Source organism: Elaeis guineensis, chromosome 7 (assembly GCF_000442705.2).
Source record: "Elaeis guineensis isolate ETL-2024a chromosome 7, EG11, whole genome shotgun sequence".
Lineage (NCBI taxonomy): Eukaryota > Viridiplantae > Streptophyta > Magnoliopsida > Arecales > Arecaceae > Elaeis > Elaeis guineensis.
In genome coordinates this window covers 5659940-5677111 of record NC_025999.2, presented here as the reverse complement: position 1 = coordinate 5677111, position 17172 = coordinate 5659940, and the positions used below count along the sequence as shown (strand labels likewise).

Sequence of the window (17172 nt, the reverse complement as noted above, 5' to 3'; positions counted from 1 at the left end):
GGCCATCTCTTCCCTTCCCCCAAATGCTCGAAATCCCAAGAAGACTGGTGGAAGAAAGTAGTATACTTTCTGTGGAGATTTCTTTGTTGAGGAATTTTTTTAATTTCAGTACGCTTTCACTTGCGAGTACTCGAAATTTTTTTAAATTGGATATTTTTAATGACTTCAAGTTATTCTAAAACTTTTGCTCCACTTAATTTCTTAGGTGGCGGATATCGATCGGACTTACCATCAAAGTATTGATTGTAACGGGTCCTCCAAGAATGATTACCAAGTAAAAACTGTCGATGATCCATGAAGCATATTTTTCGTCTATGCTTTAAATATAAGGAGGATGAATCCTTGTTGCATATTGGACATGCCAAATATCCTTTGGTGCTCCACTCAGATAAGTTTTTATGTACAAAAAAATTATTTATAGTCCATAAAATCGAAGCATGTAACTTAAAATTTCTTCGACTCGTAGAATTATATGTCTGTACTCCATTTTTTCATAACTCCTTCAGATCATCGATTAACGGTTGTAGATATACATCAATTTCATTATCTGGTACTTTTAGATCTAAAATCAACAATGACATAAAAATAAATGATTCTTTCATGCACTTTCAAGGTGACATATTATATACAACTAGCATCACTGGCCACATACTATAGGAAGTACTCAAATTGCCAAAGAAATTAAATCCATCTATCGCTAGACCAAGCCGAATATTGTACGGATCACTAGCAAAGTATGGATGCTTTGCATCGAAGTCTTTCTACACTATGGAGTCGGTCGGGTGGCTAAGTATGTTTTTCTCCGAAATCCACTACTCATGATGTCATCTCATTTCTTCAGCTGTCTTAGTGGACATATACAACCTTTGAAGTCTTAAAATCAATGAAAAATACCTCAAAATCTTTTGAGATATCTTCTTTCCTTTCCTGTTATTGATTTTGTACCTAAGCTCACTGTATTTAGATATTTAATTGCCTGTTCGTTATCTTTATAAAATAATATATAGTCATTTTTGTAGATATGTATAGGAATACAGTCAAGTCTCAATTCTCACATGTATATTTTTGCTTCAGAATATGATTTCGGAAGTCTCACTCCATCGAAAAGAGCTGCTTTAACAATATCAAATTTTGGTCAAATGACTTCTGACTCCATTAGTTCACGATTTTAATATGAAGCAATTTTATCAAAAACTCTAACTTGTAGAACTTTACACAATTTAGATATAGTGGCTCTCGTGCATCCCTTACAAGCTTTGCAAACTGTTCAGAAGTTCCTTCTACCTCAAGTTGGATATTATGTTTATGATCAGAATTATCTTCAGATATACTAGTACTCATGTGTACATTTGAACAAATACTCTGATGTAAACCATCTAATAGTTTCTCTTATACCACCATGTTCGACAGGTTCAGCAGCATCACTATCATTTTCAATATCGTCATCGTCGCATGCAACTTCACTCGGATCACTCTCCCCATGCCATATCCAGAAAGTATACTTCTTATCCATATCATAACATAGCAGATGCTCCTCAATAAGTATTATGTGACGATATACCATATTGACACATCTCTTGCATGGATACTTAATCCGACTAGCACTGTCAGCCTTATGCCGTACAAACTCAATAAAATCCCGAACACCTTTTCGATATTCAGGCAAAAAAATACTTCTAGCATTCATCCAACTTTTATTGATATCCATCTAACAACAAATACAAAAATTATTAACAACAAAAAAATTTCAGTGGTATTCATCCGAATCAAATCCCGATCCAAATTTTAGATCGAATCTCGATCCGGATCTGGATATGGATTATTTTATGTAAAACAACACTCATTAAAGAAAACAGACTGAATAGTAACATAGAAAATCTTCTTCCATCAATTTAATGAAGTAAAAATACATGATCCTATCCATTTCAAATCATTTTTAACAGGTATGGCCCTATTCTTTCAGAAAAGTAATAGTCTTATTATTGTTATTAATCGATATTTTTTTTATTATTGTGAAAATTTTGATAGCATCTCCCTATGATTCTCCAAGTATATGACTTGAATATGGTCCTACGCACCCTATCCACCATATACCCGAAAAACAGTGGACAGATAACTGCTGAGTACCACATAATTAATAAAATAAAATATTAATTATTAATAACAATAAGATTATTATTTTTCAAAAAGCCCGAATATGGAACATCCAAGAGTCGATCTCGATCAAGATCGACTCTGAACAAAAATCTACGGCTCAATGCAATTAACTACCATCTCTGAACATACATTCAAAGATGGTTTTCTAATTTATCAAAAAAGAGTAACTCTATATAAAAATTTTTTATCAAAAATTTTAGTAGAGTTTTTTCTAAAATAAAAATATTTTTTATATTTAATTATAATAAGCAAAAGCATACAAAACAATACACAAAATAATTAAATTATAATAAGTAAAAGCAATATATATTATACTAGTGGAATAATAAAAAAATTATGAATTTCAGCAGTAATACAAAAAATTTATGCAATAAATATAAAATAAACTATAAGTAGTTGAGCATGCAAAATAAAACACGAAACCCAATCTCGAGGATCCGATGGTTTTTTTATTTTTTTCTAAAATATTTTTTACCTAAAAATAATAAATAAAATTTTATTTTATTTAAAATATTTTTTATCTAAAAATATATTTTTTAAAATATTTTTTCCTAAACAAGCTCCGGACATGACCTCCCACTGCCCCCACTCCCACGATGTTGGCACTATCACCTACCCCGTGCGTGCCTGGACTCGGCCCCCAAGACCCCCGCTCTCGCGATGCTGCCCCATCACCACCCTTCGTGACCCACCTCCTGCAGCACCGTCACCCTCTCCAATCCCCCGGACCCGATCCCAACTCGGATCCTAATCAGATTTCGATCTGGATCCCAACCCGAATCGGGATCTCGATCCGGATCTCGATCTCAATCCAATTTAGATCGTGATTCAAATTTTATTTTTATTAATTAAATAATAAAATATTTGATTAATATTTTATTTTTTTTTTTTTTTTTTTTTCCTTTCTTCCTTCCCGACCGACCTTCCTCCCTCCTCGACCAACCCCCTCCCCGACCCCGTGTCGCCCTCGACCACCCATGGCCCCCTCCCCACCCCAATGTCGTCCCCGGCCACCCTCCGACCCCATCCCCGCCCTCGTCCTGCCCCCGCTGCCCACCCCCACCCCTACAACCCCTTTACCGGCCGACCCCCTCCCCGGCCCAGTGTCGCCCCTGGCTGCCCACAGCCCCCTCCGGCCCCCGTGTCGCCTCCGACCGCCCCCCGACCCCATCCCCACCCCCATGTCACCCCCGACCACCCACCCCCACCTTGCAACCCCCTCCACCGACCGACCCCCTCCCCACCCTGTGTCGCCTCCGCCACCCACGGCCCCCTCTTGTCCCTGTGTCATCCCCGACCGCCCCCAAACCCCCGACCCCCTCCCCGCCCTCGTGTCGCCCCGACCACCCACCCCCACCCCAACAACCCCCTCCAACCCCCATGTCGCCCCCGACTCCCACCCCCACCCCAGCAACCCCCTCCACCCCCCGAACCCCTGGCCCCCGTGTCGCCCCCGACGCCCACCCCCACCCCCGCAACCCCCTCCACCCCTGGTGGCCCGATCAACCAAAAAAAAAAAGGGGGGGAAGAACCCTTACCTCCGGTGGATGGCAACGCGGCATCGGAGAAGCCCACGGACAACAGCACGGATGGCAATGGTGGTGGCGATGGTGGAGATGCGCTCACCGCGGAAAGAGAGGGGGGGGAGAGCTCAGAGAGGAATGGAGAGGAGAGCTCGAAGAGGAGAGGGAGAGGGGAGAGGATTTCGCACAAAGGGACGTCGAGTTGACGTCTAATTAATACGAAACTATTAGCAACGAAAATTTTCATTGCTAATATAATTATTAGTGATGAAAATAAATTTCATCGTCAATAATTTCTGCTAAAAAAATTTTTCACTAAAAAAATTTTTTCTCTAAAAAAATTTTATCCAAAAATAAATTATGACGATGGAAAAAAAATTCATCGTTAATAAGTCTATTAGGATGAAAATCTTGTTTCCATCGCTAATAAATACCATCCAAATTTTTTTTTCTCTAATAATTTTCTCTTTAAAAAAATTTAAAAATTATTTTTTAAAAAATATTTTTCATTGCTAATAAATTTTTTTTCCATTAACAAATTTTTATTCATAAAAATTGATTAAAATAATATTTTTAAAATATGATTATTGATGAACAATAAATTTACATCGTAAATATATTTTCTTAAAAAAATTTATAAAAAAATTTAAAGACTATTTATGATGAAAATTTATTTGATGTTGCTAATAATTAAATATCTTTTCAATAATAATTTTATAAAAATTAATTTTAAATTTTCCATCAAAAAAAATTTTTCATCCAAAAAATTTAACAAAAAAATAACATTAAAAAAATATTCATGATGAAAAATAAGATTAATTTTTTTAATCTAAAAAATTTTTGGTCTAAAAAATTTTTCAAAATAATTTCAATATTAAAAAAATTAATTTTCTATTAATCAAAAAAAATTATATAAATAGTTAATTTATGATTTTTTTTCAAAAAAATTTTTCTTCAAAAAAATATTACGTGCATAAAAAATATAATTGTGATGAAAAGTTTAATTTATGTCGCTAATAATTGTTATAAGAATACTCTTCGGCTTCCAAATAGAGTGGGCACTATGAGAGATCGATAGCTTTAAGATCTTCGATCTCTAAGATGTTCATCTTCTTCTTGGAGTCTCATTCTAGAAGTGGAGTATCAGAATATCAGTGATTCTGAGATCATGAGAGAAATCCATCAAGATTGAGATTTGGAGGATAAAATAGGAATAGAAGTTAGAGGTCTAGAAGCTCATATATTGCATGCATGTAGGATCGAGTTTGAAAATTCGTTAGAAATTGTGTGGAGCATAAAAAAATCTAACAATTAATCAGAATCAAAGCAGACCTATGGGTAGTGCAAGTTATGTTATAAAGTACAAGCTCATATTTATGTTTGCATTGCTAGGAAGATGAGTGCTCATATTGTTTGTCTTCTCATGATTGAAACTCCTACAGAGATACATTTGAGCGTCGATCGATACAAAAAATATGGTACCTTTCGAGATCGTGGAGGTCATACTAGAATGTGCTACTTAACTATATGGTTTCTATATGAAAGGAAGCTCTTTTATGTAGTTTAACAGACACTCAGAAAATTCATTGATATCACTAGTAACAGTGACAGCGATGAACAGATAAATTTTATATCTAAATAAATATATAGCTTATTCATTTAAAAGATCTATTCATTTTAATCCACGAATATCATCTACTTTCATATATTTTTTTCATATAAAAAATTCGGTCTAATCATAACTCATATTTGCTTCCTTACATGTAAAAGGACTAAAAGATGTATACAGCTGTTACAAAAAATAGATACAATTGCCTTACATAAAATTAAAAATTTAAATTTTATATATTTTTTTAAATTTTTAATTTTTTTACATATTAGCATGAAAATATTTTCATCGTAAACAAAAGTATTTACGATGAAATAAAATTTTAATCATAAATACTTGATTATTTATGATAAAAAAATTTTCATCGCTACTAATAAGTAATTTTAATTTTTTAAATTATTAATTTTTTAAATATTGATGATAAAATATTTTTATCATAAATAATCAAGTATTTATGATGAATATTTTTTTCATCATAAAAACTATTTATTTAAATAAAAAATTTTCATCACAAATAATGAGCAACTTTTAATTTTTTAAATTTTTAATTTTTTAACTATTGGTGATGAAAATATTTTATTTAAATAATCAAGTACTTATGATAAAAATTTTTTTCATCATAAAAATATTTATTTAGGATAAAATTTTTTTATCATAAATAATGAGTAATTTTTAATTTTTTTTTAAATTTTTTAATTTTTTTAAATATTTATGATGAAAATATTTTTTCATAAATAATCAAGTATTTATGATAAAATTTTTTTTCATCTTAAATACTCAATTATTTATATAAATATTTTTATCATAAATAATCTATAATTTTTAATTTTTTTATTTTTTTAAATATTGATGATGATAATATTTACATTGGCAATAATCTTATTTTTGATGAAAAAAATATTTTTTATCATAAATATTTAAATTATTTATGATAAAAAATTTTATTATAAATATTTAAAAATTTAAAATTAAAATAAATGATATATTATTTATAATAAAAATATTCATCACAAATAATATATATTATGATAGAATAATTTTTTCATCGCTGATAGGCAACTATTTGTGATGAAAAATATTCATCATAAATATTTATTATTTATGATTAAATTTTTTTCATTGTAAATATAATAGTGACGATCAATATATTACATCATAAAATAATTCTATCACAAAAATATTCTTTTCTTGTAGTGCCACTGTCGCTAGCTGTCCTTTACTCCCACCGTCGCTGCCACACCCTCTGCTTATTGTCGAACCTCCACCGTGCCACTGCACCTCACCAAAGCAGAATTACCACCAACCCTCGCTCTCCTGTTCAACCAAGAAAAGAAAAAAAAAAAGAAAAAAGAAGAAGAAGAAGAGAAAAAAAAAAAGAAAAAAGGGAGAAGGATCTCTCTGTCTCTCATATATCTCTATATCCTCTGTCTTTCTTCTATATCTAATCTATGATCCTAGCCTGAACTCAAGATATATACCCAAAGAAGCTCAGAATTGCTTCGATATCCATGTAAGATGTTGGACCCCATCTCGGCCATATCGAATACCCTTGAAATTCACTATTGATGAATCCTATTGATCAATATTAATTAATCTTGTTCTAATTATGCTTCATGATTTTTTGATCGATCACTTAATTTGATTCTCGACTAGGAATGCTTAGATTTGATTCTCCACTAGGAGATCTTAAATCGTCCTGTACTCAAACAGTCTGTTGAACCGACTATCCAATCTATAGTCTTTTTTGTTTTGATTGAATTTAGTAAATAGTTCGATAAATTCATCTAGCGAAGTTTGAAGGGCTAGGACAAAAGAGATAAGCAACCCCGACACTTCTTACTTGCTTTTGAATTATCAATTAGGGGGGGATGCACCAGAATGAAATGATAAAATTTATGCTAAAAAGAATGGTTTACATTGCTAGAACACAAAAAGGCTAAAGTCTTGTTTCTTGAAAAATCTTTAGCATTATATCTTATCTTATAAAATAATCAAATCAACTTGATGCAGTCACCAACCAAAATTTTGTGATTACTAATATTTAAATTATTTTAATTATAGAGGCATATCATCCATCATCTTAAGTATTAAAATTATCAAAAATCTCATCTATTATAGAATCTTTGATATCATGGCTGCTACATATTGCTTGTAGAATCTTGATATATCAGTCCATTATAGAATCTTGGATATCACGGCTGCTACATATTGTTTATAGAAGTTTGGTATATCAATTCATTATAGAATCTTGGATATTGCGGCTGCTACATATTACATACCGAATCTTGGCAGATTGGCCTATATCAACCTCCAATGATCATGTGATTGGTTGTCTATTTATATTTAGGTATATATATCAAATCCTGAGCATTTGCTATTGTATATAACTATATCAAGCCTTTGGTATCTTTCTCATAATTATGAGATTATATTATTGTATTCTACCATACTTGATCCCTATAAGTCAAAGGGCTTAACTTATATATAAAGCACACTAGTGCCATGAACATGAAAATAATTGAAGTCTCATAAATATGCTCACTGGCATGATGCTATGGCTGATGAAATTATGGCCTTAGAGCTCTATCACACTGGTTTGTAATGCCACTTCCCTAGGCAAACATGCCATTAAAAGCAAATGGATATATAAGATTAAGTACAAATCTGATGGTAGTAGTTAAACGATATAAAGCAAGACTTGTTGTTAAAACTTACACTCAAGCTGAAGGCTTAGATTATTATGAAAACATTTACTCTTGTTGTCGAATTGTTACAGTTAGTTATGTTATTTGCCGTTGCATTACCAATATAACCTTTGTATCAGATTGATGTCAATAATACCTTCCTCCATGGTGATTTTGAATGAAAAATTTTACATTCAATTACCACCAGATTTTCTCGAATGGGGGAAGAAAGGAGAATAATAAGTTTGTAGATCAACGAATCTTATATGATTTAAATAAGCTTTCCTTGCCCTGTTAAACTATTTTTAAATTTCTCCACAGCATTACTTCATGTTGGTTTCACTCAATCAGTTGCTGATTTTCACTCTTTACCCCTCAAATCCAAGGGCACCACCACCATTGTGCTTAGTAATATGTGATGATATACTCATTACTGGTAGTGATCCTTCTTCTATTGGTTTCACTAAATTCTATCTCAAGATCAATTTTGAATCAAAGATCTTGGCATACTTAAATATTCTTGGATGTTGAGTTGTATATTCCAACAAAGATATTTTCTCTCTCAACAGAAATATATTTTAATATTCTTGAAGATGCAGCTATTCTAGATGCTAAACCAGTGCACACTCCAATGGAGCAAAATTTAAAATTATCACATGATATTGGAGAAGCTTGCATGATTGGATTGTACAGATGTCTGATAGGTCATTTGATCTATCTCACAATTATATATCCAGATATTACATTTGCTATCAATCTTTTGAGTCAATTTATGCAGGTACCACGCCAACCCATATGGTGCTACTTTTTGAGTTTTACAATACCTTAAATCTTATTCTAGCTTTGGTATCCTCATGTCTATCTCAAACAATTTTCATCTTAGTACCTATTGTGATGCTGATTGGATAAGTTGTTCCACCACTTGCCATTCTATCACGGGTTGTTGTAGCTTTTTTGGTGATAGCTTTATCTCATGACGCACAAAAAAATAAAGTACCATCTCTCACTCACTGGTGAGGTTGAATATTGATCAATGGCCTCTACCATTTATAAATTGAGGTGGCTCAAAACTCTACTCTTTGACTTGGTTATCCACTATCTTCGACCCATGTCTCTCTCATGTGATAATCAAGCTGCACTTCATATTGCTGCCAATCTTGTATTTCACAGTGGACAAAACACATCGAAATAGATTGTCATGTTGTCCAAAAAGAAATATAAGCAGGCACAATCCAGATTAAGTTTTTTCGAAGTGTTAACCAACGTGCCGATATTTTTACCAAGACTTTAGGTTGTGACCCATTTTTTTATATATTAGGCAAGTTGGGTGTCATAGATTTACACTCACCAACTTAAGAGGGAGTATTAAAGTTTTCGGAATCTTATCTATTATAGAATTTTGATATCATGGCTACTATATATTACTTGTAGAATTTTGACATACCAGATATTGCTTGCATATCAACCCATTATAGAATCTTGGATATTGCAACTGCTACATATTACATACTGAATCTTGACATATCAGTCCATATCAACCTCCAACAATCATGGGATCCGGTTGTTATATTTATATTCAGTATGTGGATCAAATCTTGAGATTTTGCTATTGTGTTATACTATATCAGGTCTCTAGTATCTCTCTCATAATCGTGATATTGTATTATTGTATTCTACCCTATTTGATTCCTAAAATCAAAGTACTCAACTTGTATATAAAGTATAGTAGTGCCATAAACATAAAAATAAAATTAAGTATTGTAATATATTATAGTAATAAGAACAGAAGAACACCTAACTTCAGTTTTCTCTCACGGCCGTAACTCCTCAGAAGAAATCCGCATTAAACATATGTGAGTTTCTCTCTCTAATTATTAATTTTTTCTCCTGAGAGTAAACTCTCGATAGATCTCCTTCATGCATAAATTAAGATTGTTTTTAGGAAGGAGTTGTGATAGCCGAATATGTTTGGTTTATTTTTGTGGTGGAAGAACAAGTATGGTATGTTTGACTTAGGGTTATGTGAATCATAGATATAGAAGATGGACAAGGCATGGAAGTAGGAGAATAGATCATGGAATCAGCTTTCATCAAGATGCTCCTCCTTTTTCCATCGCCTGGTGACAAACCATAGGCTATTGTCATCGGAGGCATTGCCGTTATCTACAAACTGGAGCATTTTCCCTTCTTCAGTGAGCAACCAATATTTCCTAACTTTTTTTTCTTTTTCTTTCTCTTTCGAATTAGACATCTGAAGTTGGTCAAAAAAAAAAAAATCCTAATAATAATAATAACTATTTTGATAGAATATATATATATAATATATATATATATATATATATATATATATATATATATATCTAATTTCTCCTTGCTTTTTCATGATGTACAGGCGATTTGTTTTGGTAAACTATGGGTGCAAACTGCATGCCAAACAGGGGAAGAGAAATCAAAAATGGCAAACTTTTTAAAATTTTGCTATATATAATGGCTACTATATACGCACACACACAAGTTGAACATATGGAAATTACTGTCTATTAATTTAATTTTGTGTCGTTGATGGTCTAACCATGTTCCTTCCATTTATCGTTTTATTCTGCTGTCCTTTATAGAATGTTCTCATACGGTGCTTCTCGGAAATGTTCTCCATGGTGCAGAGACTTTGTGCAATATGCCTCACCGCCATGAACTCGGAGCGGGAGGCCAAACCCATATTCGCAGCTCCATGCTCCCACTGCTTCCACTTCAACTGCATTCAGGCTACCTTCCGTCATGGCCACCATGACTGCCCCTCTGCCGCTCCCCCCTGCCGTCGGCCCCTTCGAGAACTTCCCCACCTTCGACGACGACGAACCTCTCCCCACCTCTATCTCTCGTCCACCTCCCCCCTCCGCCCCCGTCGCCATCGAGACCTTCCCCGAATTCCCTGCCATCGCCGCCGCCTCCTCTCCATCCTCCTTCTCAGTCCTAATCAAGGCCCGCGCCCCGCCTCTCTCCACCCTCCGCCGCCACGACGGTCGTGCCGCCCTCGACCTCGTCGCCGTTCTCGATGTCAGCAACAGCATGACCGGCCGCAAGCTTGCACTCCTCAAGCACGCCGTCGGCTTCGTAATCCGAAGACTCTCTCCCTCCGACCGCCTTGCCATCGTCGCCTTCTCCAACACCACAATCGCGTGCTCGCCCTCCGCCTCATGTCCGACGCCGGACGTGCGGAGGCGGCCGACGCCATCAACTCCCTCGTCACCTCTGGCGGGACGGACATCGCCGGCGGCCTCTCCGCCGGCATTCGCATCCTCAAGGAGCGCCGTTTCCGCAACCCCGTGGCGAGCATCATCCTCCTTTCCGATGGCATCGATACCATGGATGGCTTCTCCCTCGCCGGCCGCCTGCAGAGCTCTCGACGGACGAGAGACTTCCTCCAACGCCTGCCCCCCTCCGCCCGGAGCGTCGGGCCGATCCACACCTTCGGTTTCGGCGCGAACCACGACCCGACCATCATGGACGCCGTGGCCGAAGCCACCGGCGGGACCTTCTCGTTCGTCGAGGAGGAGGCGGCGGTCTCGGACGCGTTTGCCGCGTGCCTCGCCGGCCTGCTCAGCGTGGTCGCGCAGTACTTGCATCTGACCATATGCTCGGCCTCGCCGGGTGTCCACCTCACCTCGGTCGGCACCGGGAACTACTCGTCCAGGATCTCGGACCAACGCCTGATGGAGGTCATCGAAGTCGGTGACATGTATGCCGAAGAAGAGAAGTTCGTCCTCCTCGACGTCACGGTTCCCATCAAAGAAGACAAAAACGATCCATCGATGCAGCTTATAAGCGTTTACTGCTCTTACGTCGATCCTCTTACCCAAGATATCATCCACGTGGAAGAGGAGAGAACCATAGTCCGCCGGCCCGATAGCCTATCGCCGGAGGATGAGATCGCGAACTTGATCGTCGACGGGCAGCGGAACCGGATTCTGGTGGCCGAGATGAGCATTGCGGAGGCTCAGGCGAAGGCCGACGGTGGGGACCTGAAAGGCGCGAAGGCGGTGCTCGACGCACGGAGGGGAGGCACCAGTAGTTTTCTTTCTTTGTTTAGTTGGGTCGAGTTCTTTCGTTCTCTAGTTGACAAGATGTGTTAGGTTAATTCCCTGTTGCTTGTCCGTAATTTCTTATTCAATATGCATTTTATCATTTTCTTTTGTCTTTTGAGCTTTTGTCCCTGGGTCAAAAGAAAAATTACTGGTTGAATCAGGACCATTCAACTGCAAATAAACATCTTTGTTGCTCCATTTTTCTTTCTCTTTCTTATTTTTTAAAAATATAAATATATATTTATGGTTGGATTAACTATCACTAAGCTAGTGGATCTGATCTAATTAACAATTTCTCCATTATATGCTAAGGAAAAGCTAAAGTTTTTTTTTTATAAAAAATTCTTTTAAATATCTGAAAGTAACATTAGTTCTAAAATATTATTATATACATTAATTTGTTGTAGTTCAACAACACTTGCATATATCAAGCAGCTTAAGTTTTATTTTTTTAAATTTAAATAATAACTGAAATCGAGTTTTTGGATTCAAGAGCTAATACATGCTAAATTTATATTTAAATTAAAGAAAATTTTCAATTATGCCTATTGCTATCAACGGCCAACCTAGCGCTGGAATGGACAGATCTATGATGGTTGGAGCTTGATTCCACACTAGATGGGAGAGAACCTACAAATCAATGGGGATGCTTTGATGCTCAAATTAGTCACTAAAGAATAGTAAAGGAGAAAAAAAGTGAAGCTTGAGAGCTTACATGGAGGTTGCCTATGCCCTTCTATTTATAGGTGAGTTGGTCAGTCAATTTTGGAAGGAAGGGCAGGAGTGGTAGAGAGGATTACGCTGCTTCTGCTTTATTTAGCTGAGGTAAGCTGTTATTTATTCCATCTGGAGTACATTTGGAATGCAAGATAGATTAGATATACTTAACGTACAACTACCATCGCAAATCTCGACTTTTTATCTTGGCTCGTTAGGATTTGACCCGATATGGTTGAGATGAACTATCATCCTGTATCAGATGCCCTCTACTCTTGAGTCTGAACTATTGATAGTTTGAGCAAAGAGAGTAGAAGTGTCGAGCAAAGTGGCGATTATCTTAGCTTGGTGTCTCTCATGCTCATTAATGCATAGACACATGACGGAGGTTAGCTAGTTGGAAAAGAAAAAAAGAAAAAGAAGAAGAAAAGAAAAGAAAAAGAAAAAGAGAGAGAAGAGAGAGGGATCTCTTCTCTCTCGTATTTCTCTGTATCTTCTCTTTCTCTCTCTATCTAATCCATGGATCCTAACATGAACTCAAGATGATATACCGAAGAAGCTCGAAACTGCTTCGATATACATGCAAGATGTCGGACTCCATCCCGACCATATCGAATACCCTTGAAATCCACTATTGATGAATCCTATTGATCAATATTAATTAATCTTGTTCCAATTTATGCTTCATGATTTTTTGATCGAGTCGCTTAGATTTGATTCTCGACTAGGAGACTCTGAATTGTTCTATTGCTCGGACAGTCCGTTAAATCGACCATCCAATCTATAGTCTCTTTTTTTTATGATTAAATTTATCGAATAAGAATTAATTATATTTTTTATATATTAAATAAGTTCGATAAATTTATCTAGCGAAGTTTGAAGGGCTAGGACGAAAGAGATAAGTAACCCGATACTTCTTACTTATTTTTGAATTATCAATTATGGGGGAGGGGATGCACCAGAATGAAATGATAAAATTTATGCTAAAAAGAATGGGTTTACATTGCTAGAATACAAAGAGGCTAAAGTATTGTTTCTTGAAAAATCTTTAGCATTATATCTTACCTTATAAAATAATCAATTCAACTTGATGCAGGTCACCAACCAAAATTTTGTGAAGGTCACCAACCAAAATTTTGTGATTACTAATGTTTAAATTATTTTAATTATAGAGGCATATTAATCTATCATCTTAAGTATTAAAGTTATCAAAATCTCGTCTATTATAGAATCTTGGATATCATGACTGCTACATATTGCTTGTAGAATCTTGACATATCAATCTATTATAGAATCTTGGATATCATAGTTGATACATATTGTTTATAGAATCTTTATATATCAATCCATTATAGAATCTTGGATATTGGGGCTGCTATATATTACATATAGAATCTGGTATATCGGCCTATATCAACCTCCAATGATCTTGTGATTTGGTTGTCATATTTACGTTTAGTATACATATCAAATCCTGGATATTTGCTATTGTATTATACTATATCAGGCCTTTGGTATCTTTCTCATAATTATGAGATTGTATTGTTGTATTCTACCATACTTGATCCCTATAAGTCGAAGGGCTCAACTCATATATAAAGCACACTAGTGCCATGAACATAAAAATAATTGAAGTCCCATGAAATATGCTCACTGGCGTGATGCTATGGCCCATGAAATTATGGCCTTAAAAGCTTTATCACACTTGGTTTGTAATGCCACTTCTCCTAGGCAAACATGCCATTAAAAGCAAATGGATATATAAGATCAAGAACAAATCTGATGGTAGTATTAAACGATATAAAGCAAGATTTGTTGTTAAGAACTACACTCAAGCTGAAGGCCTAGATTATTATAAAATATTTGCTCTTGTTGTCAAATTGGTTACAGTTAGTTATCTTATTGTTGTTGCAGCTACCAAATATTAGCTTTTGTATCAGGTTGATGTGAATAATACCTTTCTCCATGGTGATTTGAATGAGAAATTTTACATGCAATTACTACCAGATTTTTCTCAAAAGGGAAAGAAAGGAGAATAATTAGTTTGTGGACTCAACGAATCCTTATATGTTTTTAAATATGCTTTATGTAACTAATTTTTTAAATTCTCCACAGCACTACTTCACGCTGGTTTCACTCAATCAGTTGCTGATTATTCACTCTTTATCCTTAAATCCAAGGGTAGCACCACTATTGTGCTTACATATGTTGATGATATACCTTCTGGTAGTGATCCTTCTTCTATTGGTTTTACTAAATTCTATCTTCAAAATTTTTGAATCAAAGATCTTGGCATACTTAAATATTTTTTGGATATTGAAATTGCATATTCCAATAAAGATATTTTTCTCTCTCAACAGAAATATATTCTAGATATTCTTGAAGATGCAGCTGTTCTAGGTGCTAAACCAGTGCACACTCCAATAGAGCAAAATTTAAAATTATCACATGATGTTGGAGAAGCTTTGCATGATTTTGGGTTGTACAGATGTTTGATAGGTCATTTAATCTATCTCATAATTATATGTCGGATATTACATTTGCTATCAATCTTCTGAGTCAATTTATGCAGGCGCCATGCCAACCCATATGGTGCTACTTTTGAGTCTTACAATACCTTAAATCTTATTCTGGCTTTGGTATCCTCATGTCTATCTTAAACAATTTTCATCTTAGTGCCTATTGTGATGCTGATTGGACAAGTTGTTCCACCACTTGCCGTTCTATCATAGGTTATTGTAGCTTTCTTGGTGATTGCTTTATCATATGGCACAAAAAAAAATAAAGTACCATCTCTCGCTCACTACTGAGGCTGAATATTGATCAATGGCCTCTATCATTTATAAATTGAGGTGGCTCAAAACTCTACTCTTTGACTGGCTATCCACCATCCTCGATCTATATCTCTCTCAATTGTGATAATCAAGCTGCACTTCATATTACTGTCAATCTTGTATTCCATGAGTGGACAAAACACGTCGAAATTGATTATCATGTTGTCTAAAAAAAATTATAAGCAGGCACAATCCAGATTCAGTTTTTTTGAAGTGACCACCAGCCTGCCGATATTTTTACCAAGACTTTAGGTCATGATCCATTTTTTTATCAATTTGACAAAGTTGGGTGTGATAGATTTACACCACCCAATTAAGGGAGAGTATTAAAGTTGTCGGAATCTTATCTATTATAGAATCTTTAATATCATGGCTACTATATATTGTTTGCAGAATTTTGATATACCAGCTCATTATAGAATCTTAGATATCGCAAATACTACATATTGCTTGCAGAATTTGGCATATCAACCCATTATAGAATCTTGGATATTGCGACTGCAATATATTGCATACCGAATCTTGACATATCAGTCCATATCAACCTCCAACAATCATGGAATCCGGTTGTTATATTTATATTAGTATGTATCAAATCTTGAGATTTTGCTACTGTATTATACTATATCAAGTCTCTAGTATCTCTCTCATAATTGTGAGATTGTATTATTGTATTCTACCCTACTTGATTTCTAAAGCCAAAGGGCTGAACTTGTATATATAGTAGTGCCATGAACATAAAAATAATATTAAGTATTGCAATATATTATAGTATAAGAAAAGAAGAACACCTAACTTCAGTTTTCTCTCACGGCCACTGCTATACAGCTCCTTGGAGAAAGGGGCCTTTATCTCGTATTCTGATGATTAAGATGGTACTACATTACTAATGCTGTAGATAGATGTCTATATGGACCTACCTTAAACTATATTGTTTAATTATCTAAAACTGTTGTTTGATCCAGCTAGTTTTTTGACATCCTGCTTCAGTTTCCTCACTTTTGATTTGCTTGGCTCTTTCTGAACTCATAATCTAAAACTTCTATTCACTCATCAAGAGAAACATTGTTGAATAGTGGTAGCTATATACAAGGGAATGCTTCGAATATACGTCGATGATGTACTGAAAATTTATCTACAAGATGAGCTTTCAGGCATGTAAAATATGATCATCGATCCTTCCCCAGATCCTATGGCTATGTGGAGATGTGAATGGGTGCCTAGTTACTTATGATCAAGAAAGATTGTAATGTAACTGCTGCTGGTTTACAATGGTTTGTGTGGTGAGAGTGCAAATGCATAGATTTTTACTTAAGGGAAGAATGCTTGGCAGGAGTTAATTGCAAGCTGTTAATATTCTCTTATATGAATGGATAGGTGCAACTGAAATCAAAATCTTTTCTGTTGTATAAGAGAAACTCCAGAGTTGAGCACATAATGCCGGACTCTTAGACCATCTGCTGTTTATGTATTTGGAGTAGAAATTATGTGTTTTGTTGTTGCTATTATTGTTAAAACAATGTACACTATGTGTTATTACTGTTGCCACTTAGTAATTTCCAGATC

General features: G+C 35.3%; 1 protein-coding gene across 1 annotated transcript; it reads left to right on the top strand.

The window, feature by feature from the left end:
- The first annotated feature begins 11167 nt into the window (after nucleotides 1-11167).
- Nucleotides 11168-12103, top strand: LOC140859253 (E3 ubiquitin-protein ligase WAV3-like). The gene has a single exon (XM_073260944.1). It carries the CDS (start codon nucleotides 11168-11170, stop codon nucleotides 12101-12103), a length of 936 nt encoding a protein of 311 aa, XP_073117045.1.
- The last annotated feature ends 5069 nt before the right edge of the window (nucleotides 12104-17172 follow it).